This window comes from Colius striatus, chromosome 13 (assembly GCF_028858725.1).
Source record: "Colius striatus isolate bColStr4 chromosome 13, bColStr4.1.hap1, whole genome shotgun sequence".
In the NCBI taxonomy this organism is placed as follows: domain Eukaryota; kingdom Metazoa; phylum Chordata; class Aves; order Coliiformes; family Coliidae; genus Colius; species Colius striatus.
Window position 1 is genome coordinate 22,223,797 of NC_084771.1, and position 27,907 is coordinate 22,251,703.

Genomic DNA, 27,907 nt, shown 5'->3' on the forward strand with positions numbered 1-27,907 from the left:
AAGAAGTTTTCCCTCATGTTCCAGTGGCACTTCCTGTGTTCCAGCTTGTGCCCATTACCCCTTCTCCTGTCCCTGGGCACTGCAGAAAAATGACTGGCCCCATCCTCTCAACACCTGCCCTTTGGGTATTTATTCCTAAGTGTTGAGAAGATCTCCCCTCAGATTCTTGGAAAACGGAGATGGCTTTCAGGAGTGAAAAGATAATGGAAAGAAGTAATGCAAGACACTGACAGAGATTAATCCCTTTATTGATATTCCTCAGGTTGCAGCGTTACTCTGGTTTTACATCACATGAAATAAAAATGGTTCTTACCTCTCAGATCAATGACTTAAGTTTTATACACTCTGAAGTACCATTAGCTACACACAGTGTATCTTCCTCTAGTTTTCTTTGAAATTAGTGCTGGAACCACAAGAAATGTTCCAATGTAAGCTCTGAGAGTTCAGTTCTTTGGTTGGGTATGAGTTGTACAGTTAGGGAATGTGCTCTGACGGTATTTTTGCCCTCAGCAGGGGCAATACACTGCACCAAGAAAGAGGATTCCTATGACATCTTGCAAGGTTCTGTTAACATGGCAAAATCAACATGTTTGGACAGACTCAGAAACCAGAAATACTTTGGTTTCATACTGGTGTCAATAGACACCAAGTGATATAAACCAGTAAGTAGTTTCTTTGCAGATAGGATCTTTATCCTGTGCTGGGCTGGCAGGGAAAAGGGAGACAGGCATAGTGGTGCAGCCTGGGATTAACAGTGCAACACTTCAGCAACTGAAGTTGGCATATTAAGTTCATCATAATTTACAGGGAGGGGGCAAGGGCCTCTATGAAATGACCCTGAGTGTTGGAATTCCAACTCTACCAGAAGAGCTGAATATTCTCTAGCTATACACAGTGCCCGTGCTTCTAACACTGGCACTTCATTCTGCAAGAGTAAAGAAATCTCTTTCCTTCCCTGCTTTTGCCATAGAAATGTCAAACAACACTTTTGTAAAATACCATTAAATACTTTAAAGCCTCAGGTGTGTATTACACATCTCTCACACCATTCTGGCATTTCTTTTAGAGTTAGGAAGCCCTAACGTGGAGGATGAAATGATTAATGCTACGTGTTTAAAGTGTAGTATGCGGTGCAATGCAGCAACAGCCTTTGCGTGGGATGGATGGAGTGGCCAGAGCAACTGAGCAGAGCACCTCTGTGACAGCCACATCACTCCTGTCCTACAAAGAGGAGGACTTCAAAATTACTTCTGTAAAGAATGGTGTCAGTAAAATTAGACTTCGACCAGAAGTATATCTAAAGATAAACTACTCGCTGACACGGTCAGCACGGCTCAGTTTGGTACGTGAAGTGCTGGTGCAAATCTCTCTCACTCCAGAACAATGGCCTCTAATTGTCACATAGCCATGAACAACAAACTCAGAGCAGAATCATCTTCCAAGCAGCACTGTGCTTTTCTCAGGAGGGGACGTTTTCATTTCCCATCTGTGCAAGGCTGTGAGAGGCTGAGGGCCATGGGCTGACACACATTGCTCTAGCACCAACTCTGTGTGGTCACACTAAAGAGGAACATCCAGTACAGTCACATTTAACTCTCAGCCCCTGTGCACGTCAAGATCCACTTTTGCATTAACACATTTTAAAATCGTAAACCACACTAGAGAGACAGAATAATAGTATCAATGTCTTCAGAATGTTAAGGCTTTTACTTTTTATCTGAAGTTGCCTACAAACTTGTACTAAAATTAACATACTTATAGTTTCTCCTTCAATTACCTCAAGTTAGGGTACAGAATTTAAGTACCTGAAGACAAAGTCCACTGGCCTCAGAGCAGACAAGCGACTTACTAGCTGAAACAGACACTCAGTTACAAACAGGCTGCTAAAACGTGCCTCAGTTTTCCACAAAAGGAGAAATCTGTTCCTATGAATGAACTCTGTGGGCTTTGGTCAATAAAGCTACAATTGAATTGGCAAATTTCCATAATGCAATCTTTCCTTCTCAAAGAATTGACCTGAGAGCAGCTTCTTTCACAGACAAGCTGTCAAACAGCAATGCCTCTTAGCTCCCACTTGAGAATAACTTCCTAAGGGTCCAGCTGCACAAATGATCTGAGGCTGTTCAACATGGGAGGAAAAAGTGGGACTTGGTTAAGAACTCAGAGGAACCAGCTGCTACTTAGCATACAGACAAGAAGTTGTCCAAATCGTAGTCTCTGGCTCCTGTGTAGCAGCAGCTTCCCTCAGCTGCTGGGCTCCTTTGTGTGCTCAGAACGCAACTGTTACTGAAGAGGACAGAGGTGATAACACAAAATCCCCTAGTTGTGTGTCAGACTGTGCATCCTGCCATGCTAAGCAGCAGAGTTTTTCTCTTGCAAAGTCAGAAGCAAGTTCCACTACCAAAGTTTCTTTTAAAAATTATTTAATTAATAAATACATTAAGAACCTTTGGGTGCTACACTCACAAAAGCACACTTACAAAAGCACTGCAGTTGACCTTGCTCAGGCAAAAAGAACTGAAAGTGACTTCTTGGATCACTAAGTCCAGCCCCTGGTACTAAAGGCACCATGGCATTAAATCCCTTTCACAAACACATTAAGCTTTGAGTCAAAAGAGAGCTAGGCTGCCCCTAGTACCTCCCACCAGAAGGTCACCATGGAACATATCAGCTCTGAGACTCAAGGTTACTCTAATTTTCAGCCTACATTTATATTCCAGCCAGTGAATTCTTTTGCAAACATTGCCTTTAATATTGGGAAAGCCTGTCTTTCTTCTCAGTTCTCACCCTGATACATCCGCTCCTGTGTGCGTACGTGCGCAGGCAGAGAAAGAGGGATGACAATCATACTCCTTGGTATCCTACCAAAAGACAAGCTTACTGTACTGCCTGTTTGTCCTTCCACACAAGTGACCATCATTGTCATCCATTTCACGACTGACAACAACTCAAGGCAACAATCGTCCTTTTCAGTTACCTGGGCGATCCTTACAACTGCTCTGAGAATCATAACCCGATGTTTGTGCCCGTCAGCTCTAGAACAGAGCAGTGTGTCGAGGGTGTACTCAAACTACAGACATTTCACCTCCCTCCCATCCTTCAACAGAAATTTGAAAAAATAAGTTATTAAATTACACTGGATCTGACACACCAGGTTCCACTGTCTGGTAGATTTTGCTCAGAAAGACTTCCACCTTATCGTCACCCAAGTGACAGATGTCCAAGATGCACACAACATGTTTGCCATCCAGATCCGTCGCCGCTTTGACAAGTTCATCTACAAGTTAAGAAAAGGTGTTTTACTGTCCATCCAGTGCAAAGGTATAATGACCTGACATTGTTTTCCGTGCAGTAACGTGTCTATGGCCAGCCTTCTTTCACTGAAAACCCCCACTCTAGCTACTAAATGCTGGCCTGCTGGGATTTTATGGGGGTTTTTTGGTAGAATTTTCTTAGTATGTTCAATCACTAGAAACAACAGTGTCAGGACTTAGATGCTGAAAAGCTGAAATATGCATTACTTAATCATTACTGATCCTTTGATTTCATAGTGTTATTCAAGGAAAAGTAAAGATGTTATTTCAGTAAGATCAGGTTTGTCTATATAAACACAATGCTCATACAGCACTTCGCAGGATGATGCACATGAACAGCATTCACCATATCTGGCATGAGGTGCTAGTAATTAGATGTGTAATCTGAAAGAAAACAGTTGAATAGCAGGTAAATACTTCAGCTTATAGGCATTGCAGTGTGCCTTCAGAGCGACGTCAGTGAAATGGATTGACTGACTGACAGTTGTTCTACTCTCTTTCAAAGCAGAACAAGCCAAGTGCTCAGGCAGTCATACCATCTGCTATGTCAGGAACATTTTGCATCAATAACTGCAAATACTATCTAGGTCACTTAGGAGTTTGTGGTTTGGATATTAAAATACTATCTTCAGAGTGTGAGAACAGCTCCGATAAAAACTGCCTCGAAAGTTCAGTATTGTATCTCTACTGAGAGTGGTCACACAGAATTCATGGGTCTTTCCTTGAAGAGGTGAACAATTTCTGACCTAAACCAGAGATTTCTACAGAGGATTAACTCTTGCATTGAAAGACAGAACATGAAATGATCAGTAAGTAAGGTCAATGAAAGCCAGTCTCACTTGAAAGTGGAAAGGTGTGGCGAAGCCCTCCATGGCTGGTGGCCTTGTGCGGACAGGCAGAGATGCAACTCATGCAAGACAACAACGTATCATTTTGAATGTCTTCCAGTTGAAATAAGTGGGGATCTTCAGGGCAAAACAGTGGAAGAAACGCAACATCTATTGCTACATCATGGTTTATACCTGTTGAGAACAATATTTAAGTTAGAGGAAAACTTCAGCTTCAGCCCATTAGCAACTTCATCAGAGTCACAGAATCTCAAGGGCTGGGCCTCGAAAGATCATCCAAGTCCAACCCCCTGCCAGACCAGGACGACCTAGTGTAGGTCACACAGGAACTCATCCAGATGGGTCTGAATGTCTCCAGAGAAGGAGAATCCACAACCCATCTGAGCAGCCAGTTCCAGTGCTCCCTCACCTCAACAGTGCACCATTTAAAAAAGCCACCCAAAATATTGCAGACTGAACACTGACTTTTATTTACTTTCATTGTAACTGACATCTAAAACCACACTTCTTCCTATGTACATTATACACAAGCACATTCAAATTGATATGCTGTTGTAACACACTATGATTGAAAGCTAATGGTAGCTCAGAAGGGACTAAACCAACATTGGAAGCCATTTCACACTCCTTCTAAACCTTGTCACTACTACAAGGACAGAAGAATTCACTCTAGAACTAGTGTGTATGTAGTGCAATACCTGTGCTTCCTTCATCTTGTATATTTTCAGTGTCAGGATTCCAGTGACTGTAAATATCCAAACATCTTCCCTGCAAATCTCCCTTAGCAAACAATAGAAACTTCTAAATTATGGGAGCTTATCATAAGGATCTGTAGCTGGGCAATTTCATTCTCCTTTTAGTAGGAAAACAAAAAGATTAAGATCCCATAGTAACACTAACAAGCAGATACTTGTATATTTGTATTTTAACAAATAAAGATCAATCAACAGCCCCTTTGTGCCACCCAGAAGCAGCAGAGAGCAGTTGATGAGCAGGGCTAAAGCACAGCCCTTAATTCTAGTATGGAAAAAAGGCACTTTGGGAGCAACAGTGCTCAAAAAACACCTTGAGAATAAAGCTCCAAAGAAGCATTCATAGTTGTCCCTTTCCCTTTAAGAACACTAACTTGTTTCTGGTGAATACCCATCCAGCAGAAAAGTCAGCTGACAATCAAGTGCAACTGAATAATTCACCTGATTATGGCAGACTGGTTGAACTAGTGAACAGGACCTCCCTCTAACTGCAGTAACCAAAAGCTTAAGGGCTACACATATTCCTCAAATGATACACACAAAATTGTGCTGATATCACAAGTGATGGCAGAAACATTTCACTTGAAGGTATTTGTAATGAGAATTACTGCTTTCTGGTAAAAAAACCCCATCCTAAACCACAAGTCCAACAAAAATCTAACATGCCAATCATTTTATTTAAGCTACAAGAATTACTCAGAATCAACTATCAGTTCAGAGAAACCCATTCAGTTTCTGATGAACCTTCAAGCCGCTCCCAAGTTAACACGGCAAAAGCTATGATTTTATACTGCTCTTGCTTAACCTTTTTCAGAAGCCCAGCTACCAAATACTTACCCAGAACTGTCACTTCATAATACCCAAGGCCACTAGCACTTTTAAACTCAGTGATATTTTTCTCTGTTCTGGTTTCTTTTGGCTGGTGCACTGCTGCATGAAGGTTGTACTGTTGCATCAGTAAGTCTTTGTGCAGATAATCAAATTTACGTGGGATGCTTTCTGGGAAAATTTTGCTGTGATGCAAATATTTCATTAACTTGTCTTTCACTTGTGCCCACAGGCCACTCTGCCAGGAATCACAAGTTGCTCCAGTCTCTTCAGTTTCAGGTGTATCACTCATTCCTTCTGGGTCTGTTAGAAACACAGAAAAATATGTAGTTGCTTATATGCTCACGGAATCACTCACTCCTCTGAGACATGACAAATACTGCAATTAGAAGATTACAACTATGCAGACATGGCAGAATATTCAAAACATACAACACAACGAATTCCAATGAGGGCTGAAATGGGAGTAAACTGGTAATAGCAGAGAATAGACTTGTAGTAAAAGGACTTATTTCACCACATGAAGAGCATCATTGTGGCTCATGTGTGCAGAGCATGTGAAACGTTTAATGAGCAGCCAGAAACCATGAAAATGACTTCAAGATGGGTGTAAGTGAAAGCCTGCTTCTCCATCCCTTGCACAAGAACTACATGCTTATGTTGAGGACTAGACTACATTTTACAGTGTTTTGCTATACAGTCAACGGCAGCTCCATTCTTTCCTGCTTCATAGAACTTGAGGACTTGGGAGAATGGTAGAAGCTTCAAAGTTTTAAGGCAAATGTTAAATCTCATCTTTTTGAGCTTATTAGAAAGCTCACTTCAAAATATTTCCAGAGAAGTCTTGTGTCTCCTCCATTGCCTGGGAAAGAACTTCTCATCAGGTAGCCTTCTGAACTGGGCATGTTCTCCACCCCAACATTTCTCTGTGAACGCAGGCTAGTTTACTTCTTTTCAGTGCCCTAAATGCTATGAATGAGTATCAGGATGTTGAAAAATGAAGAAACCAGAATGTACACGGACAAACTTGATACAACATATGCAACAATACTCAACAAGGGAAATAAAAGTCTTAATGCACTGAGTCAGACACGAAAGGACAGTCAATTCAAAGAAAGTTGACACCAATGTTGAAACTGAGCTCTGGATTACATAAACACTCTGCAGCGGTTTTTCTCACAGAACTGGAATTCCTCACTGGCATGTGAAAGCTGCTACACCAAGAAACATATTTTTTTCTCACTATTTTCCTTGGAGAATTACAGTATTGTGTGCAAGCCTGAGCACTTTATATTGTTAGGCAAATATAGCACAAAACAATTCAGAATGGAAGCAGTGGGATTAAACCCCACCCTTTCTCTTTCTTAAACTTCAATTAAGACTTGATTTTTCTCCCTCAATATATAATTGGTGCACTAATTTGTGTGTCCTGCTTGTACACTCATTACTAACTTAGCATAAACACATGTGTAATTAGGACAACACAGCAGGAACAGCCCCCACTTGTTATTCCAACAAGAATATGCTGAAATCTTTAATGATCTGGCCACGCTTTAGAAGAAAATACAGGAAATGTTTGACCTCCTCTAGCCTCCAGAGCCTTTGGCAGCAAAGACTTTCTTCTTGAAACCATCAAAAATCCAGAAATGGCTACGGTGCACATCTAAAGATCTGATTCCCCCCCCAAAAAAATGAGATGAACCTTGTTTTGAGTGCAGTTAGCAAAAGGATTAAAAAAAAATCTACTGTATAATCAGAGTCCAAAGCAAATGTTTCTTTCTTTGTTCATCTGGCCATCAGCCTGCACTGTTACGGTAAAGCTTCTCTCTTCAAATACTTTCGGTAGTAAATCCAAGTCAGTGCACTTCTGCTTCACAGTTATCTGACAGCACTGACTGCAATCTTTTACTCCTCCTTTGACACTTCTTGCCAAAAGCAGTAAATGGAGTAAATGGAATTCCAGTGAGTGACCCTTATCCCAACCACGTTCCTCCCTGCACCATGATATTGCAACATTTAAAATCTACAGTTTAATGATTTATTTTAGTTTAGATATTGTCTCTTTTTATGCATCTATATGATGACTATGCAAGAAGTGTTACTTTGATGCAGGCTGCTATGACAGTGAGCTGCTAAGAGACAAAAGCGTCAGCACTGTTAATATACAGTTATAAAAAGAGGAGGGAAACAAAAAATCATGTTCCCATAAATATCTTCTAAAAGCAGGTAAGGGCAGTCTCCTTTGCTGGTATTTAAAATAAAAGAGCTCTCCCTGGGTCCATGGCAACCATCAGTAAATGGAAAGTCAAGTATATGATACACAATCATTTACACATAATCTCAGAATGCTGAACAAAAGGGTATTTTCAAAATCTCAGGGATGTTCAAAAAGGAACACAACTTAGAACAGAGTTCACTTTGATGCACACATCAGAGTTGGTAGGCTTGTCAAGGCAAATATAAACATGCTGTTGTTACTTGGATAAAACTAGCATCAGCTCAACAGTATTTTATACAAGACTAATAATATTGCCAGGAGGACTGACACTATGTGAGAAAAATATGTGCATATGCTTAGTAGGAACATTTACACACATGCATGTAATTATTGCTTAAGTCTATCACATGAAGGACTGATAGATTTATTTTGAGTATCAGCCAACTGAAGTTACACAGGGTTTCATACATACTGAGGAAATATCAGTGCAAATGATGTCTTAATTTAAGAAGAAAAGTATAGCAATATATCTGCTTTTTAGATATAAATATACAAATAAAATATCAAAAGACAAGTATCTAATGCAAGATTTCTTTACTGTAGTTAAAAAAACGAGGCACTGTACATCTTCACATCCTTATAAAACCCAGCCTTTTAAACTAGCTCCCTGAAACTGCACATGTGCATCCATTTTATCAGATTACATGATATCCCAAACATTCTGGAGAGGGAAACAGCACAGCACAATAAACACTACAGACACCAGAAATAATGTCAGCTGAGAACACTCAATCTGATTTGTTGTTTTTAAAAGCAACAAAAAAATTTCACTGAAGATTAACAACCAATGAAGTAATGAATTATCAGACTTGCTTACAGACATGTATTCTTACTGTTGAAGAATGGATCTCTACACAGTACCTAAGGCTGCTCTCTCTTTGGCATAAAATTTCACTTTAAACAATCACTTGTACTAATTCTTGTCCAATTTCAAAGTTTCCTCATCCTTTCAGTCTCTTAATATATTAAAGATTTGGGAAAATACACTAATTTCTATTGCTTTAAAGCAGCACAATGAAGTAGATCATCATCAACTGACTACAAAGACAACCTCTCATGGTCATTACTAAATAAAGCTGAACTGCTGTCTTGCAAAAATAAAAGGATGGACAACATCATACGCACTACAGCTATACAGAGATGGAAACTGGCAGGTATTAATGTTGGGACAGATTCTCATAGTAAATGAACTTTTAGATAAAATGACACGACTCAGAGTATATTCAGTCAGCTTTGAAAAGAGGCAAACGTCAAAATATTTGCTTAAAATAAAAACCAGACCAAGCTGCATATACTGACAAATCAGACAGCCTTCCTCATGCACAAACAGACATGAAGAAGCCAACTGCACGGAATGTGAGTTTATTTTTCAATTGCAGAGGGAAGAAAGAAAAAATAATACTAACTTAGAAAAATCCCTAAGCCAAATCTCACTCTTATTACTGGCTTGTATGTTTCATCCATTTCCTCCCCACATCTTTTATTTGCCTTTTTAATTAGGTATTCACAGAGCTTTGGGACTACCTTCCCAGAGAGGGACAATTTCATCATACCTAGATCACTGTAGCAAGAAAACTGCCAACAGAAAATGTGAGGTCTTATGCTACCAAGGGCTTCTGAGGTACAAAACTAACTTATATCTTGTATAAAGCAACACTGAGAATTTATTCTCCATACTGGGAAACAGCCCAAGGCTGTCCTTCCAGACACCCTTTAGAACACATCAGGGACACAACTGAGCAGAGTATGACATTAGCAATAGGCTGGTACAGTGGCTCTCCAGAGGCTGATGGAGCGGGACATACAGAAGAGCTGTCTTGACAAAGAGGGGTTATAAAGGTATCTTTGTGGCTTGTTTGGGACCCAAAGAGAAGTAGGCTTAAACCTCCTAAGGTTAGTGTAACAACTATATGCAACATACCTGTGCAGGACTGTAAACTGTCTGGTACAGCCTGTCCACTTTTATCTTGCCCAAAATCTTCATGTTGAAACTCAGTCAAGCTATAAAAAGAAAGTTACAGCATATAGATATTTAAAATCTATTTAACCTCAAACACTATGCAGCAAAAAATCCAACTCAGTAGATTTCTAGTGAGAAATGATCCCAGTGTCAGTGAGTGAGCACTACAGTACCTGGTTTCATATCCCAACACTTGTAATACAGCAGCTCGACATAACGAGATTTACTATGCTCAGTAAATCAGTTTTGAAGAGCTCAGGACAAGGACGGCTGTTTCTTTGCCTTGTGAAACAGATTAGAAAATGTCTTACACTCAAAAATCAGCGTGTGTTGCCCTCTACTGGGAACCTAACGGAAACAGCACGTGTAGCACTAAAGGCTGAACATCACAGATGGCCAACAGGTTTGAGAACTGTCTCTGAAACAGTCGCACAGCACGCTGCGGCACTCTCATGACAGCACGGCCAGCAGTCAAGACATGAATGTTCAGCATGAATGGTGCTGCATCAACACTCCAGAATCCAAAGTGACACAGAAATTTCAAGTATTTGGACATACTACCCCTGTTTTAACAATCAAGCAAATGAGGTTTTTGTGAAACAGACATTCTTAACCACAACATTTTGAACTCACAGTAAGCAAGTACTCTCTAACAATCTCTAATGATTGACATTCTCTAATGAATTATGCAGGAGAAAAATCTAACACTCTGCAGCCACAACATGGTACAGTAAGCTCTTAGGCCCGTTTATTCCTTTCTTCTTTGCTTCATTCCTCTTATTATCAACTCATCATGATGTCTGAACAAGACTGTCTTGCTTGTCTTGCAGCACAAACAACTGAGACACAGGCAAGGCTGTCAAGTTACTATTAAAATTCCACAGGACTAAAGTAGTTACTAATGAAATACGGTAACTGCAAATACACAGGAACAACAGACAGTGAAAAAGGAATCAAAGACAAACATGCTGCTTAGTGGGACATCCTGTATTCAGTCATAAGGATTTACAGGTTCAGTATTTCCCATTTCATAACAAGATACAGCTTGAAAGCTTCATGTCAGTGATTCAGAACAGCTGGAAATATCTAAAATCTAGTGAAAAGATAAAAGGAAATACATTGTGGTTTTTCAGTATGAAAGTACATTTTATTGTATGCACTATCAGCATGGTGTGGGCCAAGTACTGGAGTGACCTTCTTGTGATCTCCAATTCCAGGCACAAAAGAATCCTCATTTAAGCAGCACAAACTGCAACTTAGCTTTTAGTTGCCTAATTTTGTAAATAAAAAACCCTGCCACATAGGGAACTTCCAAACAGCATGACCCTCCTTGCTTCCCACCACCCACCAAAGCTTCTCAGCAGAGTTGTGCTAAAAATGTTGGTAAATAAAAATTTGTTTGTGTTTCTATGTGACTTTGCAAATGTTAAGGTTGAGGGCAACCTGGGAAAGATACATGCAAGGTGTCAGAGCTAAGGTTATGCAGTGGCATTTTTATGTTTTCTGATGAAAAGCAGAAGGAAAGTTTCTCTTTCTGAAGTGATAATTCAGTAATTAATTTGTGCTTCCTATTTCTGGATAAAAGAATGTTTCCATGAAAACAGAATCGTAGGGCGAGTTCGTTCCCTCTACAAGAGCCATCATGGAAAGCAATTACTGTGTATGCATAACACCAAATTAAACATTTACATACCTGCTATATTAATACATTTTTGAGCCATTAGAGGTCAACTTCAAAAGTATTAACAAAAGTAGTTTAATTAAAAATGAATGCCCACAAAACTAATTGTCACTTTCGAGACCCAGATCTCAACACGAGCTGTGAAAATCCATCCCAGCGTTAGGAAAGGCTTGGTCAGAAAGCAGCAGGGCAGGTGAGAAACACACCAGCTTCCCTCTTTGCTAGAGCAGAGGATTTAACCAAGTCATACTGCTGACAAGTTGGTATTATAGAAACAGTTTCTTTTCAAATTTCCTGCTTGTGGAGGTGAATTGGCTTTGATTTAGTGCTAGTAGAGCCTCTGAAAAATGCAAAAATAACTTGTCACTATCTTCCCCCACTGCTTTCACAGATCTCTTGCTGGGATGGTATCTTCTATCTGCTGAACATGTTACTCCTCCTGGACTGCTTTGTGCTGGATGTGTGTACAGTGTAACTTGAGCGAGGTTCGTATTTGTCTATACACACAGTTTATATGCTTCTGTGCCAGCCAGCATGCCTGCAAGCCACCTGATATAACCCAAATCCTTCCATTTACTGCAATATGCTGTGGCTGTTGTACACCGTAACACACACGTTCCTATTTTGCCCATGTCAGCTTTATGAGAACTTGTGCAATGCCAAATGTGCTATTCCCAGCCTGCACTCTGCTGACTCCCCTCTTTGACATAAAGAGCCTTTATTCACTATTTCCAGGTGCACTGGTATTCATTCACCTTTTCAGTCCTTTTACTTTAAAGTAAGTCAATAAAAACAACATTAATCAAAACTGATGGCAGAAGAATAGTTTAGAAATTGGAGAAATTAGCACGTGTCGTGTTTCACACCTACTTCCTAAGCACTGAGACTAAACGTGATACATCAAATCAAGAAAGAAAACGGTCACAACTTGTAGCTATGGCCAAATGATGCAAGGACTCAAAACACCAAAACAAACACCCTCACTCACTGGTACAACTGGTAAAAGTCTTATTTTATAGGCTGGTTGTGGTATATGCATCTACTGCGGCAAGTAACAGAGAAACCAAACAGCCTTCTACGATAATTTGACAAGTCTACACAAATTGATGGTTGGTATCTACCAATTCTCCCTGAAAAATTCTGATTCCTGTGAAAAAGGGGTCTGAAGGAAACGTCAGACTCTGGGAAACTTGAAGTCATGCAAACCTCTAGCTGAATTTCCCCATATTATAGGATCCTCATCCTTTAGCTCTGTTCAGAGGGGAGGGGAAAAGGACAAAGGGGTGTCAGTAACATGAACTTTGAGAAGGGAAGCTGCAAGGATAGAAGCATACAAACAAGTTACTTTCAAGCAGTGCAGAGTGTGAGCACGACACGCACCAGCGACTCCAAGGTAACTGCAGTGCGGAACTAAAAAGATTAAAATGCTAAGCAAACTCCTGGGGAGTTTTTCACTTCCACATAAAAATATGCCTGTCTGAAATTCCTGATCTTTCCCCATTCACAATAAATTATCAATTAAACTACTTTGCAGTATATTAAATGCTTCTAAGTACATTTCTGTTGAATGTCTCCACTAGTAAGGACATAAATATCAACAATAGTATTGCATTACCCAATTCCCTCTTACTTTATTCTTTCTGAAACCCTTAATAATCAGATAAATAAATAGCCTCAGAAATGCAGAAGCTGAGGCTGTCAATAAAAATCCTTACAACAAGCTTTTAATGCTTAAAAAAATTAAAAATGCAGCCACATGCTGAGAAACTGCACACAATACTTGACACAGAATAATCTAAGCTAGAATAGATACTTCAAAATACATCTCTGCTGTTGTTACTTCATCAGTCTATCAATGTACTTAGTGAGAACTGACGCTCTGCTACTTCTAAGCAACACAACAGAAAACAGTGCAATTTTAAGCCATGTCAGGTTAATTTCCTAGTTTTCTTTTGCAGTTTGGAGAGCTCAGTACAACTTCATCGTTAATTACAGAAATACACAAGTTACCTTTTAATTATATAGAGTGAAACAGCTTTCCATAATCCAACACAGACTTTCTCCTCCTTTAGTTGGGGTTCTAGCACTAATGGCATAGAGTGGACACACAGGTAGCGAGGAGAGTAGCAGATTGAGAAAAGCAGAGAACAAAGTAAACATGCCTTAACTTTTTGCTTCACTTTTAAGAAATGGGGAGAAAACATTCTTCCCACCCTCCACCCCCAAGAAAAAAACAGAACATTTCTCGGCAAGTGAAAGAAAACAGGATTCCTCCCGTTGCAAAACGTCTCCTGATTTACCCGTGCATTTGTGCCACAGGTCCAAGCAAGCCCCCGAGTAGACGGGGCCTTAAAGGCAGGAGTCATGTGTTTAACAAATGGGCCACAGAGCCAAGCAACCATTTCCCCTAGAAAATGCAGTGGCTAGCAAAAGGACCAGAGATAACAGACATGTGGGCTCAGAAGAGCCTCATTTATCCCACTGGAAAAGCTTTGGTAAATTAGCTTCCAAGAAATGCTTTTCAAGACACAGATATTGTTGTAGGGCAGTAATGCTGCCAGAATGGTCAACAACTTACTGCCAACTCCATCATTACTATTGTTACTATACCTCTAGCACCATGACTCTCTGTTTTAGTGAAGGAGAAGAGGTGCTAAAAGTATACTAAGAAGGCGACTGAATGGTGTATGTGCTCATGACACAAGCTAAAACCACTGCCATGAAGAAACCCAAACATCTGAAGTGACTGACACCAAAAGCTTCAAACACTCAGGTTACCCAAGCTGTGTTTGGAGCAAATGACAAGAATTCATGGCACTTAAACAAAATGTACCCCAGACTAGCAAACGACACCACTCTTTCAGTTTTCTTAATAATTGCCCATTTGTAGGTATTTCAACAGGTTCCAGTTGTCAGGGCTCTGGGTTTGGAATTCCTATCTGCATTTCTAAAAAAAGCACTCTTCTGTCATCCAAACTGAGTTCAATAAAGACTGAGCACGGGGTAATGGAAGGAGCTAAGTGGCTTCTCACAGATAACTATACTTACACCTCTGCAGCACCAAGGACAATGTATAGCTCAGCCACTGCTAGCAAATCCATTAATGCTATTATGTTGTTCACTCTGCTTGCTAAATACCTATCTAAGCATCCCCCTCTCACACTTGTGACTTACCAACTTAAGCTGTAATCTTTCTGAAACAAACAAATGCTATACATTCCCTGTGTAGCACTAGGAGCAACATAAAAATAGTAACACCCTCAAAATTCTGTCTCAGAATAAAACAATCCAATATATTTGAACTAGAATCATCAAAGAAGTGAAAACATTAAACTCTACCCCGATCTGTTCTTTCATTTCCTTACAGATTCCATTTCACTTCCATACAGATTCCTGACCTGCAAAAGTTTCACTTCAAATAGCTCTGTTTGATCATTTGCAATGATTTAACATAATAAACTTCACATGACTTACCCAAACTTTCTTCTTGCAGACCGTGTGAAATAGGGGTAAGGTGATACAGGAATAACAGATGCACTTCCCCTTAGAGTAAGAAATTCACCATTATTTTACAGTATATACTTCAAGGGAAATACACTTTCAAGCCAAGTACATGCATGTTTTTCTTTCAGGCAGAACTAACCTAAGACACTGAAATGCTGGACTTCTTCCAACATGGATGGAAATCCACCAACAAGTTTGCTGTTAACACTGCCAGGACAGAACTTCTGTTCACCAGGGTTTTCTTAGTTTTAAGTTTCCATACAATCCTAATTCTATTAATTCCACCTTCCCTCAAAATATTCCAAATACCCACCCTCTTCCTACATTATGACATTAGGAGCTGAAAAGTCAAGATGAAAACCCTACCCTTTACAGCATGAGAAATCCACCACAAAAAAACCAGGTGTGACAGGCTAGATTTTTGCAACATCAAATCTGTCAGTGTATCTGCCAGGCTTTTCATATTAAGTATGGGTACATTAGATTTTGTGCAAACATTACAACAGAGGGCAATCTTACCCAAGCAGATATTTTACTCTTGAAACTAATATAGTTGTATAAGACAAACTACTATCTCTTATTCCCGTTCCTTATATCAGACTGATTCATTTCTATGTCTGTCCACATGCAATAAAATTTCATTAAATCCCATCACAAGCAGAGCCACAGTGATTTTGAGCCTTTAGGTTAGCATATGCCCACTACTATCTACTTGCCTTTCTGACAGCAAATTACACCTACATGCAGGACATTCTATTAAGCAGAAAGAAAATAACAAGGCATGTTTGAAATGAAAGAATAGGTGTAACCGAACCCAATTCTGCATTTTCAGTGAAGGGATCTAATTTCCTCACACCACTGTAACTGTTGCTTGTTCCATGCTTATGTCACTAAGCTGTGTATGGTTCAAGTAACAGTTACTAACCACTTTTATTTCAAATTTGTGAGATTAACAAGAAGTAGTAAAAATATGAATCAGAAGAGAGCACTGGAAACCAGACCCTGATTTAATCCACCCTTTGTGAACCCGAACACTGTAACTGCCATCATCTGATGCTAGGAAAAGTACCCAATTACCTTTTAAAGATTAAACTATATAGGCTTTTAAAGCTTTCTTATATATTTGCTATGGCCTGAGCTCTGAACTATTTTCTGCAAACACTTTATAGAAGAACCACTACAAATGTATGAAGAGAGCTTACTGTTCTGCATCTGTATTTAATCTGCACGGTATCTTCCTCTTGACTGATCCCTTTTTTGACTGTAAAGCTTGGTGCTGTTGTTGTTCCCCAGGAGTGCAATGTGGCCCCAGAAAAGACTTAACTTCTTTGCTTTGAAGATCAGTGTTTTTTCCCTTGTTAACACAGTCTTCTTTGGACAGAGCAGAACTTTCAAGAGACTGAGAAGTATCTTTCTGCAACAACAGTTAAAATAGTTCAATAGCACTCAAAGCTACTGCTTCCAAGTCAAAAACATGCAAGTTTTCAAGGAATCTTCTGCAAGTCACACTATATCTAGTAGTTATCTTCCAATCATATTAAAAAGACATATTCTGGATGAGCAGTGAGCATGTTGCAGAAGTTGCTTTTCCTACATTTTGATTTACACTAGGTTATCTGGTCAGCCAAACGGGTAACTTCTGACCAGTTTATAGATAGTTTTATGGAGGGCTACCATAAGGCTTTCAAAAAAGAACTGAATCATTGCTTTTAAAAAAAGTTCTAAATGATGACTTTCAAATATTTTACTCTGAAAATATCAACTGAAGTTAATCAAGAGACAATGTCACTAGGTTCTAACTCAAATGTAAATTCTCTGTTCTAATGACAGTCACAGTTGCTCAAGTGCTATAGCATCAAGTCTCAAACACCCTACCTGAACAAGTTCCACTCCTGAGGCTTCTTCAGAGGCATTGTTACAGCTGATGTATCTGATGGCACTAATTATGCCCTGAACAGCAATGCGCTTGTGCTCTCTGTAGTGCAAGTCTTCAATCTCTTCCCCCGTCTCACCTATGGCTTTCAACACTGACTCAACTGCAGAACAGGAATTTCCATTAAAAACTTCTAAAGAAATACACCTCAAAATGTCTGAATGCAAGAATCTAAAGATCATTTGTTACTGAATATGAAATGGAATTTGAACTGTATTTTTGAAGAATTGTAAGCATTTTTGTTGTTCATGTGACACGGAAGAAAAATTAAACAATAAACATTTCCAGCTCACAAGCCTCTTTTCTTATGCATTATCAGAAATCACAACTACTGTTTCAGGTGAAATTTCAAATGCACTGTATCCTTCAGTATAACTGTCTTTAATTCTGATTTAGCAAAACATTCAGAGTAAAACCTCTGAGCAGATCTGTAGCTCATGTAAGCTGCTACAGCTCTCTTGCAGCTAATGGTGCCGTGATACCTCTGTACCATGAAGCTTATGATACATTTAGTCATGAAGTGACATCACAAACTTGTGTAATCACTTCTAGTATCTGTGTTGTTTTTTAACTGATGCTGGGAGTAAGACTGAACTGAAAAAGGCTACAAGTGTTAAAGGTATTTGATGGTATGGTACCTTTATTGTTTTTACAGTATTTCAGAAAGTTATTTGGAGGTCGTGGAAAAGGATAATAGCCACCAATGACAGTCTTCTTCATTTGATCAGCTTCGCTTTGTGTTTTAGTCCACTGAATGAAGTTTTTCACTTTGGTGTCCTTGGTGTATGGCTGGCCCTTGTGCCACCCTTTTAAAACAAAAATAATCAAGTATCAAAACCAAAGCATGTTGCTGTCACTTGTTCCCATCTTGAAACTATGCTGAACCCTACATAGGAAAAAATGAATTACGAAAAACTAGACTAGAGAATACAAGACATCTTTCCATGAGCCAACAGTGTCCTTGGCTAACACTTGCATTTGACACTGAAAGGTTGACAACTGTTAAGTAATAGAAAGAAATAAAGCAACTAGCAAAGATGTTACTAGAATACTTTCAGGAGCATACAAAATAATAAAATGATGAGAAATTGTTTTATTAGCAAGAAAGAACAAAAATCACAGGGTTCAGCAATGATTGTTACTGCCAGGTGATTGGCAAGGTATGGATTCACTGCTGGCTGGCTGAAAACCAAGATATGGACTAACTACCGGTTTTATCCAATAAATTGTGATCTGACCAGTTCTACATCTAACCTGTGAAATGAAATAAATCTTATCCAATGGTTTGCAATCTCTAGCTGCAGTTCTCATTCAGGACTCAAACAGACACAAAATGAACCAGAGCTAGGGTGGAGGAAAGCTTAAGTATTTACTAAGAAAACTACGCACAAAATATATTGAAGGAAAGGAAAAGAACAACCTCTCAAACACTTCATTTGGGAGTAAATTAAATCATTAGAAACTCACTAACAAAAAGACTAATTTTCTAGTTCAACTAAGCTTAAAACACCCTGCCTAGCTTGTAAAGACCAAGTGTATGGAAATGACTATGCTCAGGTGCTTCTTTTGCATATATTTTTCTCTATTTCTACTTGTCAGTGGAAAGATTCAGACTGGGTGACTGACATATTAGGAACACTGAAGAGCTGGATAAACAAATACATGAAAGATACACCTATTGCCTCCTATACTCCCTTGCAATTAGGCCAGAACATCACTTGACTGGATCAATCTGCCTCCTGATTCAAGAGCAAATACACTATAAACAGCTGTGCTTGGTATCTAGTGCACAGTACCACAGGCCCATAACGAGTATCCTAACTGCAGATGGGAGTATTCAAACAGGACTATCTGGAAGGAATGATCCCTCAGTGCAACCCAGCACCACATCCCTTCCCATACCACTGGGAAAGATGAAACAGAATAGCTCTCCAAATATTTGGTGAAAAAGATCAGGTAAGATAGATTTAGAACAACTATATCCTCCTTTTTCCTTTGTAAAAAGGAAATCTGTGAGCCAGAAAAGCTGCAAATGATTTATAATGGTTTTAAGGAAGTGGTAATCTGCATTGCTACACTATCACAGGATAAAATCAGTCTGAAAGAATTAGTAAACATATGACTTAATCTAGTAACATGTGGGTACTTCTCATAAGATACACCCATTGATACTTCACAAGAATATAACTTGCCTTTTTTTTTGCAGTGGTATTTTATTATTAACTCAAAGCCATTTCTGACAGGGAAACTACCACTATGCACTGATTATTTTGTTGTAAACCAAAAATACTTTTTCCAAGGAAATAAGAGTTACATAGAACTAAAACTAGTTTATATTACCTGTAATGAATATCTGACTTTCATTGGAAGTTGTAAGGTAAATTGTGCCGGAAGGATTCTCAGTGATGTCCCGCACCACTCTCATCTGTGTGCACACCAAATATGTCACTGGAGGAAAAAAACAGAAATTCATTTTATCCTGATATTTCACTGATTTAGAATGTCAAGACTGACACACACTGGACTAATTTTATTAAGTGCTCTACAAGATAAACTAGTTTGTGACCCTATGAATGTTTGAGTAGGTATTCTGCCTGTTATAAATTACAATATGGAGATATCATTGAATGTTCAATGTAATAAGTCTGCCAGGAAATTTCAGCATACATATTAGGACTAACACATGAGCTACTTTACCAGGCAGGATATCAATTAAACAAATAGTAAAAGTATGGATATTAGATGTCTGTGTTTCTTAAGGACAAAAAGCAAAAAATCACGGAAAGCACAAGAAGTTGTGACATACCACTGCAAAACCCTTGCACAGAGCACAAAGTCAGTACAAACTCAGTATCTCAGTTAAACACTGGAATGTCATTCTTTGCCATCTCCTCCAGAACACTCAAGATGAACACAGCCATAATCTTAACAGAGTTTTGCAGCTGGTCTTGCATCATGTGATATTAAAAAGTGCATGTGACACCAATCAGTGTTAATGGAATGAAATGTGCTTGGAGGAAGAGGGCAAGAAGAAATATTTAAAGCTGTTTAAAAATACTTCATTAAAGATTCCCCAGTTTGAAATATATCATTCTTAGCTCACATGCAATCGCTAATACAGCTGGGTGATGATTGCTGTTTGGCCAAAAAAAAATTTATTCAAAGAAATGAAGCTTTTCCACTTGCACCTCTCCCTTCCTCCAATTCTCTCACATTATTCCAAGACCCTAAACTTATTTACAAGACAAAAAGAGTAACAGATTTGACCAGCTTCCTTCTTGATTTGCCTCTGATGCAAGAGATGCTGTCCCAGGTGCTTCACATCAGTTTCTGTTTGAAACTAACAAGATTAAATAAGCCCCAGGCCCAGTTACCCAGTTATTTGTTTATGCTAACTGGCAGATTGCAATATGATAAGGGTTTCAAATACTTAAACTATTTTAAAAAAATTAAAAAGCCTCTTAATTTCTGATCAGTGATTTTCTGTTTGAGAAAATAAACCATGGCTACTTCTATTTGATATTGCAGTAAAATCAGAATTTTACATTTTATGCTGTTTGTCCAGAATTTGAAATTAGCAACCAACTAGAAAACCACTATCAATAATTATTAGTAAGCATTATAGAGAGACAAATACTTGGGTGAATATGCTTAAACACATCTGGCTGAGAAGTTGCAAATAATTCCAGTATGAATGGCTGCTCTGAGGTCCCATCGATGGCATGTGCCCAACGATAGAGCCAGAAGTCTTCACCGTGTTCTGTATAAACAAATATTAAGAAAAACATATAAGCATTTATACAGAGAGTTAAAAATGGTTTGATAAATTCTATGAAAGTCATATGTATAGAAAAACCTCTTTTTCTTGCTCGTTCAGCCCTTCCTACAAATGTCACAAGACCAATAACATCACAGGAATGATTGTTTGGTAAGTCATCCAGTTCTGACCTAGAACCAAAACAGAACAAGACTGTGGGTATTTAACAAAGCTTTTTTTTTTCCTCAGAAACTTCTCAAAAAACATTTCCAACTGACATTGAGTGCAATGCAGAGAAACTCAAGTACCAGCTTGGCAATCAACACAACTCTCTTTTACCTTGTGATAAAGCGATATTTAACTTCAGGTAATCCCCACTCCGGCCTCACCATTTCTTCCGGAATAATACTTATTTTAGTAGGAGGGTCTCGGACGTTGAGGCTGATTTCTGATGAAGAATAAAAAGCAGTCAGTGACATCTGAAGGCATGAATACGAATGAGACAAAACATTCCAACAGGCTGAAGTTTCTTAAATGAAGTATTCCAACTTTATCTCACTGATTGTGAAATTACTAATCTACTCCTCTGACTTTATGTTTTCATCAAAATAAAGTGAAGAATTCAGGTACAGCATCGAACAAAGCAATTTTATCACCTCAGCAATGTTAACTTTTCAAACTCCCTTTGTGAGCCCATTAGTCTGATACAGACAGGTGTTTTAAACACCAGCAACAGAAACTTATTCTACAGTACTGAATAGATACAAAGTACTTTCTATGCTACCTTCATTCTCAAAAGTCACCAAGATCTAAAACTGACTCGAAGATAGGGAGGCAAAACAGAAGACAGAGCTTCCACACTGTACACCAGTTCTGGTAGTTATTCATATGATAGAAATACACTATGGCTGTGGAAGAAAACAAAAGGCCTTGACACGTCAGCTCCTAAAAATGTGATTTCTAAAGCAGACTGTTTAGATGCTGAATAACAAACACAAGGGAGCATTGGGGAAAGTGAGGGATTCTGCAACTGGACTAAAAAACATGAGAGGAACGGCTTCAGCCTCTAGAATACACAAGGTAGTACTCCGTGTGTCTCTCCTGACAAGACAAAACTTGCTGGTATGGAAAAGGCAGACTGATGCAGTTTCTACAAGATGCTTGGGTTTGGGCAAGGGACTAATAATGCACTCAGAAAAGTAATTAAATAGGTATAAATAATGTATACAATTGTTTCTGTGATTATATGTGGCCCCTCAGCCTAGAGGTGCCACATCAGGATGCTGTTTGTTACCCTTCAAACAACACCCTCCACTTCAGAATTTTCTTTCACTGCTGCTTTCTAGAAACACACTTGGAGGACTCCGTGATTCTATGTGACAATCATGGTTTTGCACACGGTGTTTTAGGACAAAGAAAAGTCCTGAAAATGAAACTTTCCCATGCATCAAAAACAATTGCTTTGTCATCTTGAGATTAAAGGCATATATGCAACTCAGGACTATACCCTGGGATGATTCAAGAAGCAACAGTCTGTTCAGACTACTTGAAACAGCACTCTTTGTCAGTACCACAAAATATCAGTGACCTGTGAAATGCACACATTGCCTAGCAGGTGAATTCAAGATTATTTAAGCTCCAAAGGTTTAAGATCCTGAAACAGCACCTCAAGCCACGCTGCAGCCAGCAGCAAGCGATGCAGCACTGGCTTCCCAAAATCTAGGACTCTGCCTGAAGCATGCTGTCCTGCAAAGTGGAGAGTCCTCTGGGGCCTCACACACATTTTACAACATTTCCAGAATGAAACACTGGAAAGTTGGGATCTAATGGAATTACAAATGGGAAACAGATCACAAAAAAAAGTAATTGTTACTTAAGCAATTCAGTGTAATTAATGGTTTGAACTGGCTAGCTGGGGAGCTTCTGGAGCACTTGGGCATGCTTAAAAAACCCCTGAAATATTGCCCCATATTGGGCATACAGAGACTGTCAGTCATGGAGTAATTAGTGAGGCATTAAATTTCACTTCAGATGAACAACAAAAAAACCTCCTCATACACCAGGTGTTGCATAAAATAGATTTTGTAACCGCTCTAGAAATTTTTCTGCATATTCTGTTCTCTTTAGACTCTTCTTACAGGATATAAGTGCATAGGATTCATCAACACATGGTATTACGTGCTTAGCAAGTTCATATTAAGACAAAATCATGAGTTTTGTGCTGAGAGAAGATAGTGTACATACACTGATATGAAAGGAAGATTAGTAATTTCTACAGTTTATCTGTGGTCTGAAAATACACCACAGCACTTCACCATAGACTCACTTTTAGTTCTTCCACTACATATCAATTCCATTTTACAGCCCATTGGCCTAATTTTCCATTTTGATCTTTTTGCTAACATTTCTACCCCAATAATACTTGCAGAAATAAGTAGTGTAGGCTGAATAGAGACATTAAAATGAAGTGATATTTGTCCATAGAGAGTCACCTCAGATGGCATTTTTTTTTCTGTCCTTTTCCCATATAAAGGTTTTGTGGCAACTTTTTCGCTTATAAACATCACCAGCTTCCCTCACAAACTTCCAGTCCCACCTAAATGTTTCTCTCTCCTGCCAACTCATCGTAAACACTTCAGCTATTAAGATCTGGTAATAAGCTAAAGATACATTAGGCAGAGAAGACATTGCTTCTAGCAGGGAAAATATTGCTTACTTTTGTGCACTGTACCAACTGCATTAGGGAACTGTCAATGATAGTCAGTTATACATATATCATCCTTCACCAACACGCATATTTGCTTGTTTCAAGGAAGTTACTTGAATTTTCTGAGTGTTGGTTGTCATTTTATTTTGAGTATAAAAGCACAAAGGGAAGCTCAGTGAAGTAGGAGAGAAAAAAAAAGCTGACCTAATCCAGTCTGAAAAGGCTGTTATACTGCAGCACTTGCATTTCTGCAGCACAGTTTCTTTGAGTATCTGTCACGCTAAAGAACTGAAAGTAAGAAAATACTTTCTTGTAGCCAAGAAACATTCTTCATGTATGCCCTCCCATGGTGCTGCTGTTTCTGCACAGACAGCAGTCACCAGTGCAACTTTTTATTCAGTAGAGCTCTGCAGATACTCTGGGCCTTGACCATATACAATAAAATCTCAAGTCAGATCAGGTGACAATGTGCTTCAGTGACCTGGAAGAAGGTGTGAGCAGTGCACAAATGATAACTGTATTATAAATCAGGAAGTAGAATCAGATTAAAATTCCCTACCAGAGGCTTGTCTTCATGACCCCAATGTTTCACATCAGGGATCAGAGTTTTATTTATTTATTTTAAAAATAAAGGTTGTAACTAATTTTGGCAATTAACTTCGTAGACATGATCCAAATATAACCAGAGAACAATAAAAACTTAGATGCTAAGACACCTTTTAGGGCTAATATCTAAGGATAAACACCTTTTTGCTTAAGTGTCAGCAATGGATCACTTCCTATTTTATTTCTATGAAGAGCTACCTTTGTACAGCTATATTTCATTGAATAAAAACAGGTTTCTGCAATACTTAACCAATTGTAGCAAATCTCTTCATCTGTGAATCCCCTGGGGTTGGCTGTGTTTTAAAGGGGTAACTGGTTTTGATAGCATACTGTTCAAGAAGAAGTACTGTGCCAACCTTCATACTGTTATACCATTCAGGACACAATGAATTCCATAAAACCATTGACATCATGCCTGAACCATCTGCAACTTCAAAGTAAGCCTAAAAAAAAAAAGGAGACAAAATACATTCATCTTTTATTTATCATCATTCTGGTGTGTATTTATTTTGGATAATTCATCAGCTACTTGACTCGTGAACAATTCCTTTGATCATTACAAATAGATACAGAGTATGTTCCAGAACTTGTATTGAATGCTGGAGCTGAAGAAATCCTAGTATCCACAAAAGAACTTCTCCACAACTACCCCTGCCCAAATTCTTGATCTTTCCAGTGCTCAATAATTACAGGCATACCAGTTTCACTCTGTGGTTTTTGGAGGAGGTTGGGAAAACACCATGCACAAGAAACAATACTGAAAAGATCCTTTTCTTCCTGAGACAATGCTGTATTTCGAATAACATTTCAGAATACCAGTGAAGCAAAAATATATTTTGGATGTTCCAGCTTCCAAAGCAGAAGAGACCAGAAGCATTTAGGCTCTTAAGGTACTAAAAACTCCATATATATATATATATATATATATATATATATATATTTTAATTCACAAAAAGCTCACCTGAACTATAGTAACTGAAACACATTCACCAGAGTCTGTACACACAATCAGCAAATTCACTGTTTCCCACTCTCAAGGGCTCAGCATTTTTGTACAAGTAGTATTTTTAATATAAAGTAGCTACAACATATTAACTTCATGTGCTTACTATACGGGAATAATGATTTACAAATATATTACAGCTACTTGTTTGGGGTTCACTTATGTATTTATCCCTCTTTACCTGATAAGGCATATCCAGTTTTTTCTCTGGTTTCCCATAGTACCTTAGTCTAGATTTGTGCAGGACTCTCACAAGAAGTGGATGGAAGTGAACTCTGCTTCTCCAGGTCATTTCTAGCTGACCAAGAGAAGTCAGCTTGGAGACTAAGATTAAAGAAAATAGAAAAAAAAAGTTCATGAATGAACACTTAAGTTTTCAAGAGTAAAGTGCACAGGGCATGTCATGTATTTTCTTAATGTTTCTAACACAAAAGCTCATTTGCTGACACTATTCCCCACGAATTCACGTTCAGAGCTATCTGCACACCACGTAGTTTTGTTTTGGTTTTGTTTTTCTTTGAAAGAGAAGGGATGACACATTTAAAACGACACTGAAGTGTTGTCAGATAAGTGGAAGAGCTCCTACAAAAGACATGGGTGTTAGATTGCAAGGACATCACACTTTTGCAGAAGTCCTGCTTATACCACTCACGTCATCAGGCTTTGGGGGCTGGCTCGAGCCCAACACTGGCTGCACTTTGGGTGCCAGCATCTAGATGTGAGCAACCAGTCTCACACAGACTACTATTGGAACAGATATTTGTGACACATCAGATGATTAGGTGCAAACACCGCAGTGGTGTACTTTCAGCCAATGCTTTGTAAAGTCAGAATGGTCAGGGTTGGAAGGGACCTCTTGAGACAATCCTGCTAAAGCAGGTTCCTCTTGATCAAGGGGCACATCCAGACAAGTTTGGAAACCTCCAGAGGAGGAGACTCCACACCCTCCCTGGACAGCCTGTGCCACGGCTCCCTCACCCTCACAAGAAAGAAGTTTTTCCTTGTGTTTAAGTGGAGCTTTTGTGTTCCAGTGTATGTCTAATTATTCCTTGTCCTGTCATTGAACACTACAGAAAAGTGGTACCCGTAAGTGTCGATGAGGTTCCCTCCTTAAGTGTTGTCTTCTCCAGGCTAAACAGCCCCAGGTCCCACAGCCTTTCCTCATCAGACAGATGCTCCAGTACCCTGATCATCTTGGTAGCTCTGCACTGGACTCTCTCCAGAAGTTCCCTGTCTGTCTTGAGCTGGAGAGCTCAAGACTGGATGTAGTACTCCAGATCACAGAATCACAGAATGGCAGGGTTGGAAGGGACCTTAAGAGATTATATAGTCCAAGTCCCCTGCAGAAGCTGGTTCATCTAGATCAGGTCGCATAGGAACATGTCCAGGCAGGTCCTGAAGACCTCCAAGGAAGGAGACTCCACACCCTCCCTGTGCAGCCTGTGCCAGGGCTCCCTCACCTCACAGTGAAATAGTTTTTTCTTATATTTAAGTGGAACTTCTTGTGTTCCAGCTTCATCCCATCACCCCTTGTCCTGTTGCTAGGTACTATAGAAAAAAGGGGTGTTCCAGCCTCCTGACACCCACCCTTTAGATATTTATAAATGTTAATGAGGCCTCACCAGGGCAGAACAACCAACCTCGACCTGCTGCTCACACTCTTCTTAATACACACCAGGGCACGCTGCTGGCTCATGTTTAGTTTTAACCAGAACTCCCAGGTCCCTCTCTGCAGAGCTGCTCTCCAGCAGCAAACCAAGTCACCCCCCCGAAGTAAACGAGTACGTAAACCAATACACGTACGGCACGTTGGCTCTGGCGCCAGCACTGGCACCTGAAGGGCTACTTCTGGCTGGCGGCTCGGGCCAGCGGCGAGGCGAGGCTGCGCATCCTCACAGTGACAGGTGCCCCCGGAGGGCTCCCTGCAGCGCACGGCTGCCCGCGGGCCCGCTGCCACCACAGTCCCGTCCCTCCTCCCGCGCTGCCTCCTCCCCGCTTACCGTCGACGTCCACCTGTGCCTGCGGCTTCTCCGCCACCCACACGTCTCCGTAGGGATCCTCGTTGTTCCAGAGCGGCAGGTAGTGCTTCTTGTCGCCGCGGAGGGGCGGCGGGCGGCGCGGCGGCGGCGCGGCGGGCGGCGCGGCGGCCGCGGCCCGCTCCAGCTCCAGCTCGTCCAGGCAGAGGAAGCCGTAGTGCAGCCGCTTCTCGTCGTACAGGTACGAGCAGCGGCGGAGGCGCAGGCACGCGCCGGGCCGCAGGCGCGCGCGCTGCACCAGGCGGTTGAGGCGCGGCGCGAGGTGACACCGCTCCTGGCGCGCGCCGTCCGCCAGCGTCACGTCGTACCAGTACTGCGCGGCGGCGGGCGGCGCGGCCGCGGCCAGGTACCGCTCCACCGCCACCACCGTCACGGGCGGCGGCTCGGCGGGCGCCGCGCTCAGCTGCGACGAGCCTCGCGCCTCCTCAAACACCTTCCGCAGCCAGGACGACCCGTCGCTCGCCGGACCGGCCGCCGCCCTCCGGTTCTCCTCGGCGGGACGGGCGCCGCCGCCGCGTTCCGGGGTAGGGTCCTGCATGACGGCGTCCTCGCGGCCCCTCCCCCCGCGCCGCTAAGCCGCAGCCGCGCTGCGGGGGAGGGCGGCGGGAGCCGGCGGCCGCGGCCTCCCGCCGTCACGGGCCGAGCCAGGCCGCCGCCATGGCGCGCGCGGGGGCGGGGCGGGTGCGCGCGCGCGCGCGCG

At 40.5% G+C, this 27,907-nt stretch overlaps 1 protein-coding gene across 1 annotated transcript; it reads right to left on the reverse strand.

Annotated features, from left to right (window-relative positions):
- Positions 1–227: 227 nt before the first annotated feature.
- On the reverse strand, positions 228–27,845 carry RADX (RPA1 related single stranded DNA binding protein, X-linked). The gene is made up of 15 exons (XM_062006735.1): positions 27,172–27,845; positions 25,353–25,495; positions 24,419–24,611; positions 21,195–21,303; positions 20,955–21,046; positions 20,736–20,858; positions 19,439–19,546; positions 17,737–17,904; positions 17,041–17,201; positions 16,368–16,579; positions 15,136–15,204; positions 9,942–10,021; positions 5,752–6,045; positions 4,154–4,336; positions 228–3,277 (listed from the first exon to the last, which is right to left on the reverse strand). Exons 1-15 carry the CDS (start codon positions 27,743–27,745, stop codon positions 3,132–3,134), a joined length of 2,655 nt encoding a protein of 884 aa, XP_061862719.1. The 5' UTR covers positions 27,746–27,845; the 3' UTR covers positions 228–3,131.
- Between the last annotated feature and the right edge of the window lie 62 nt (positions 27,846–27,907).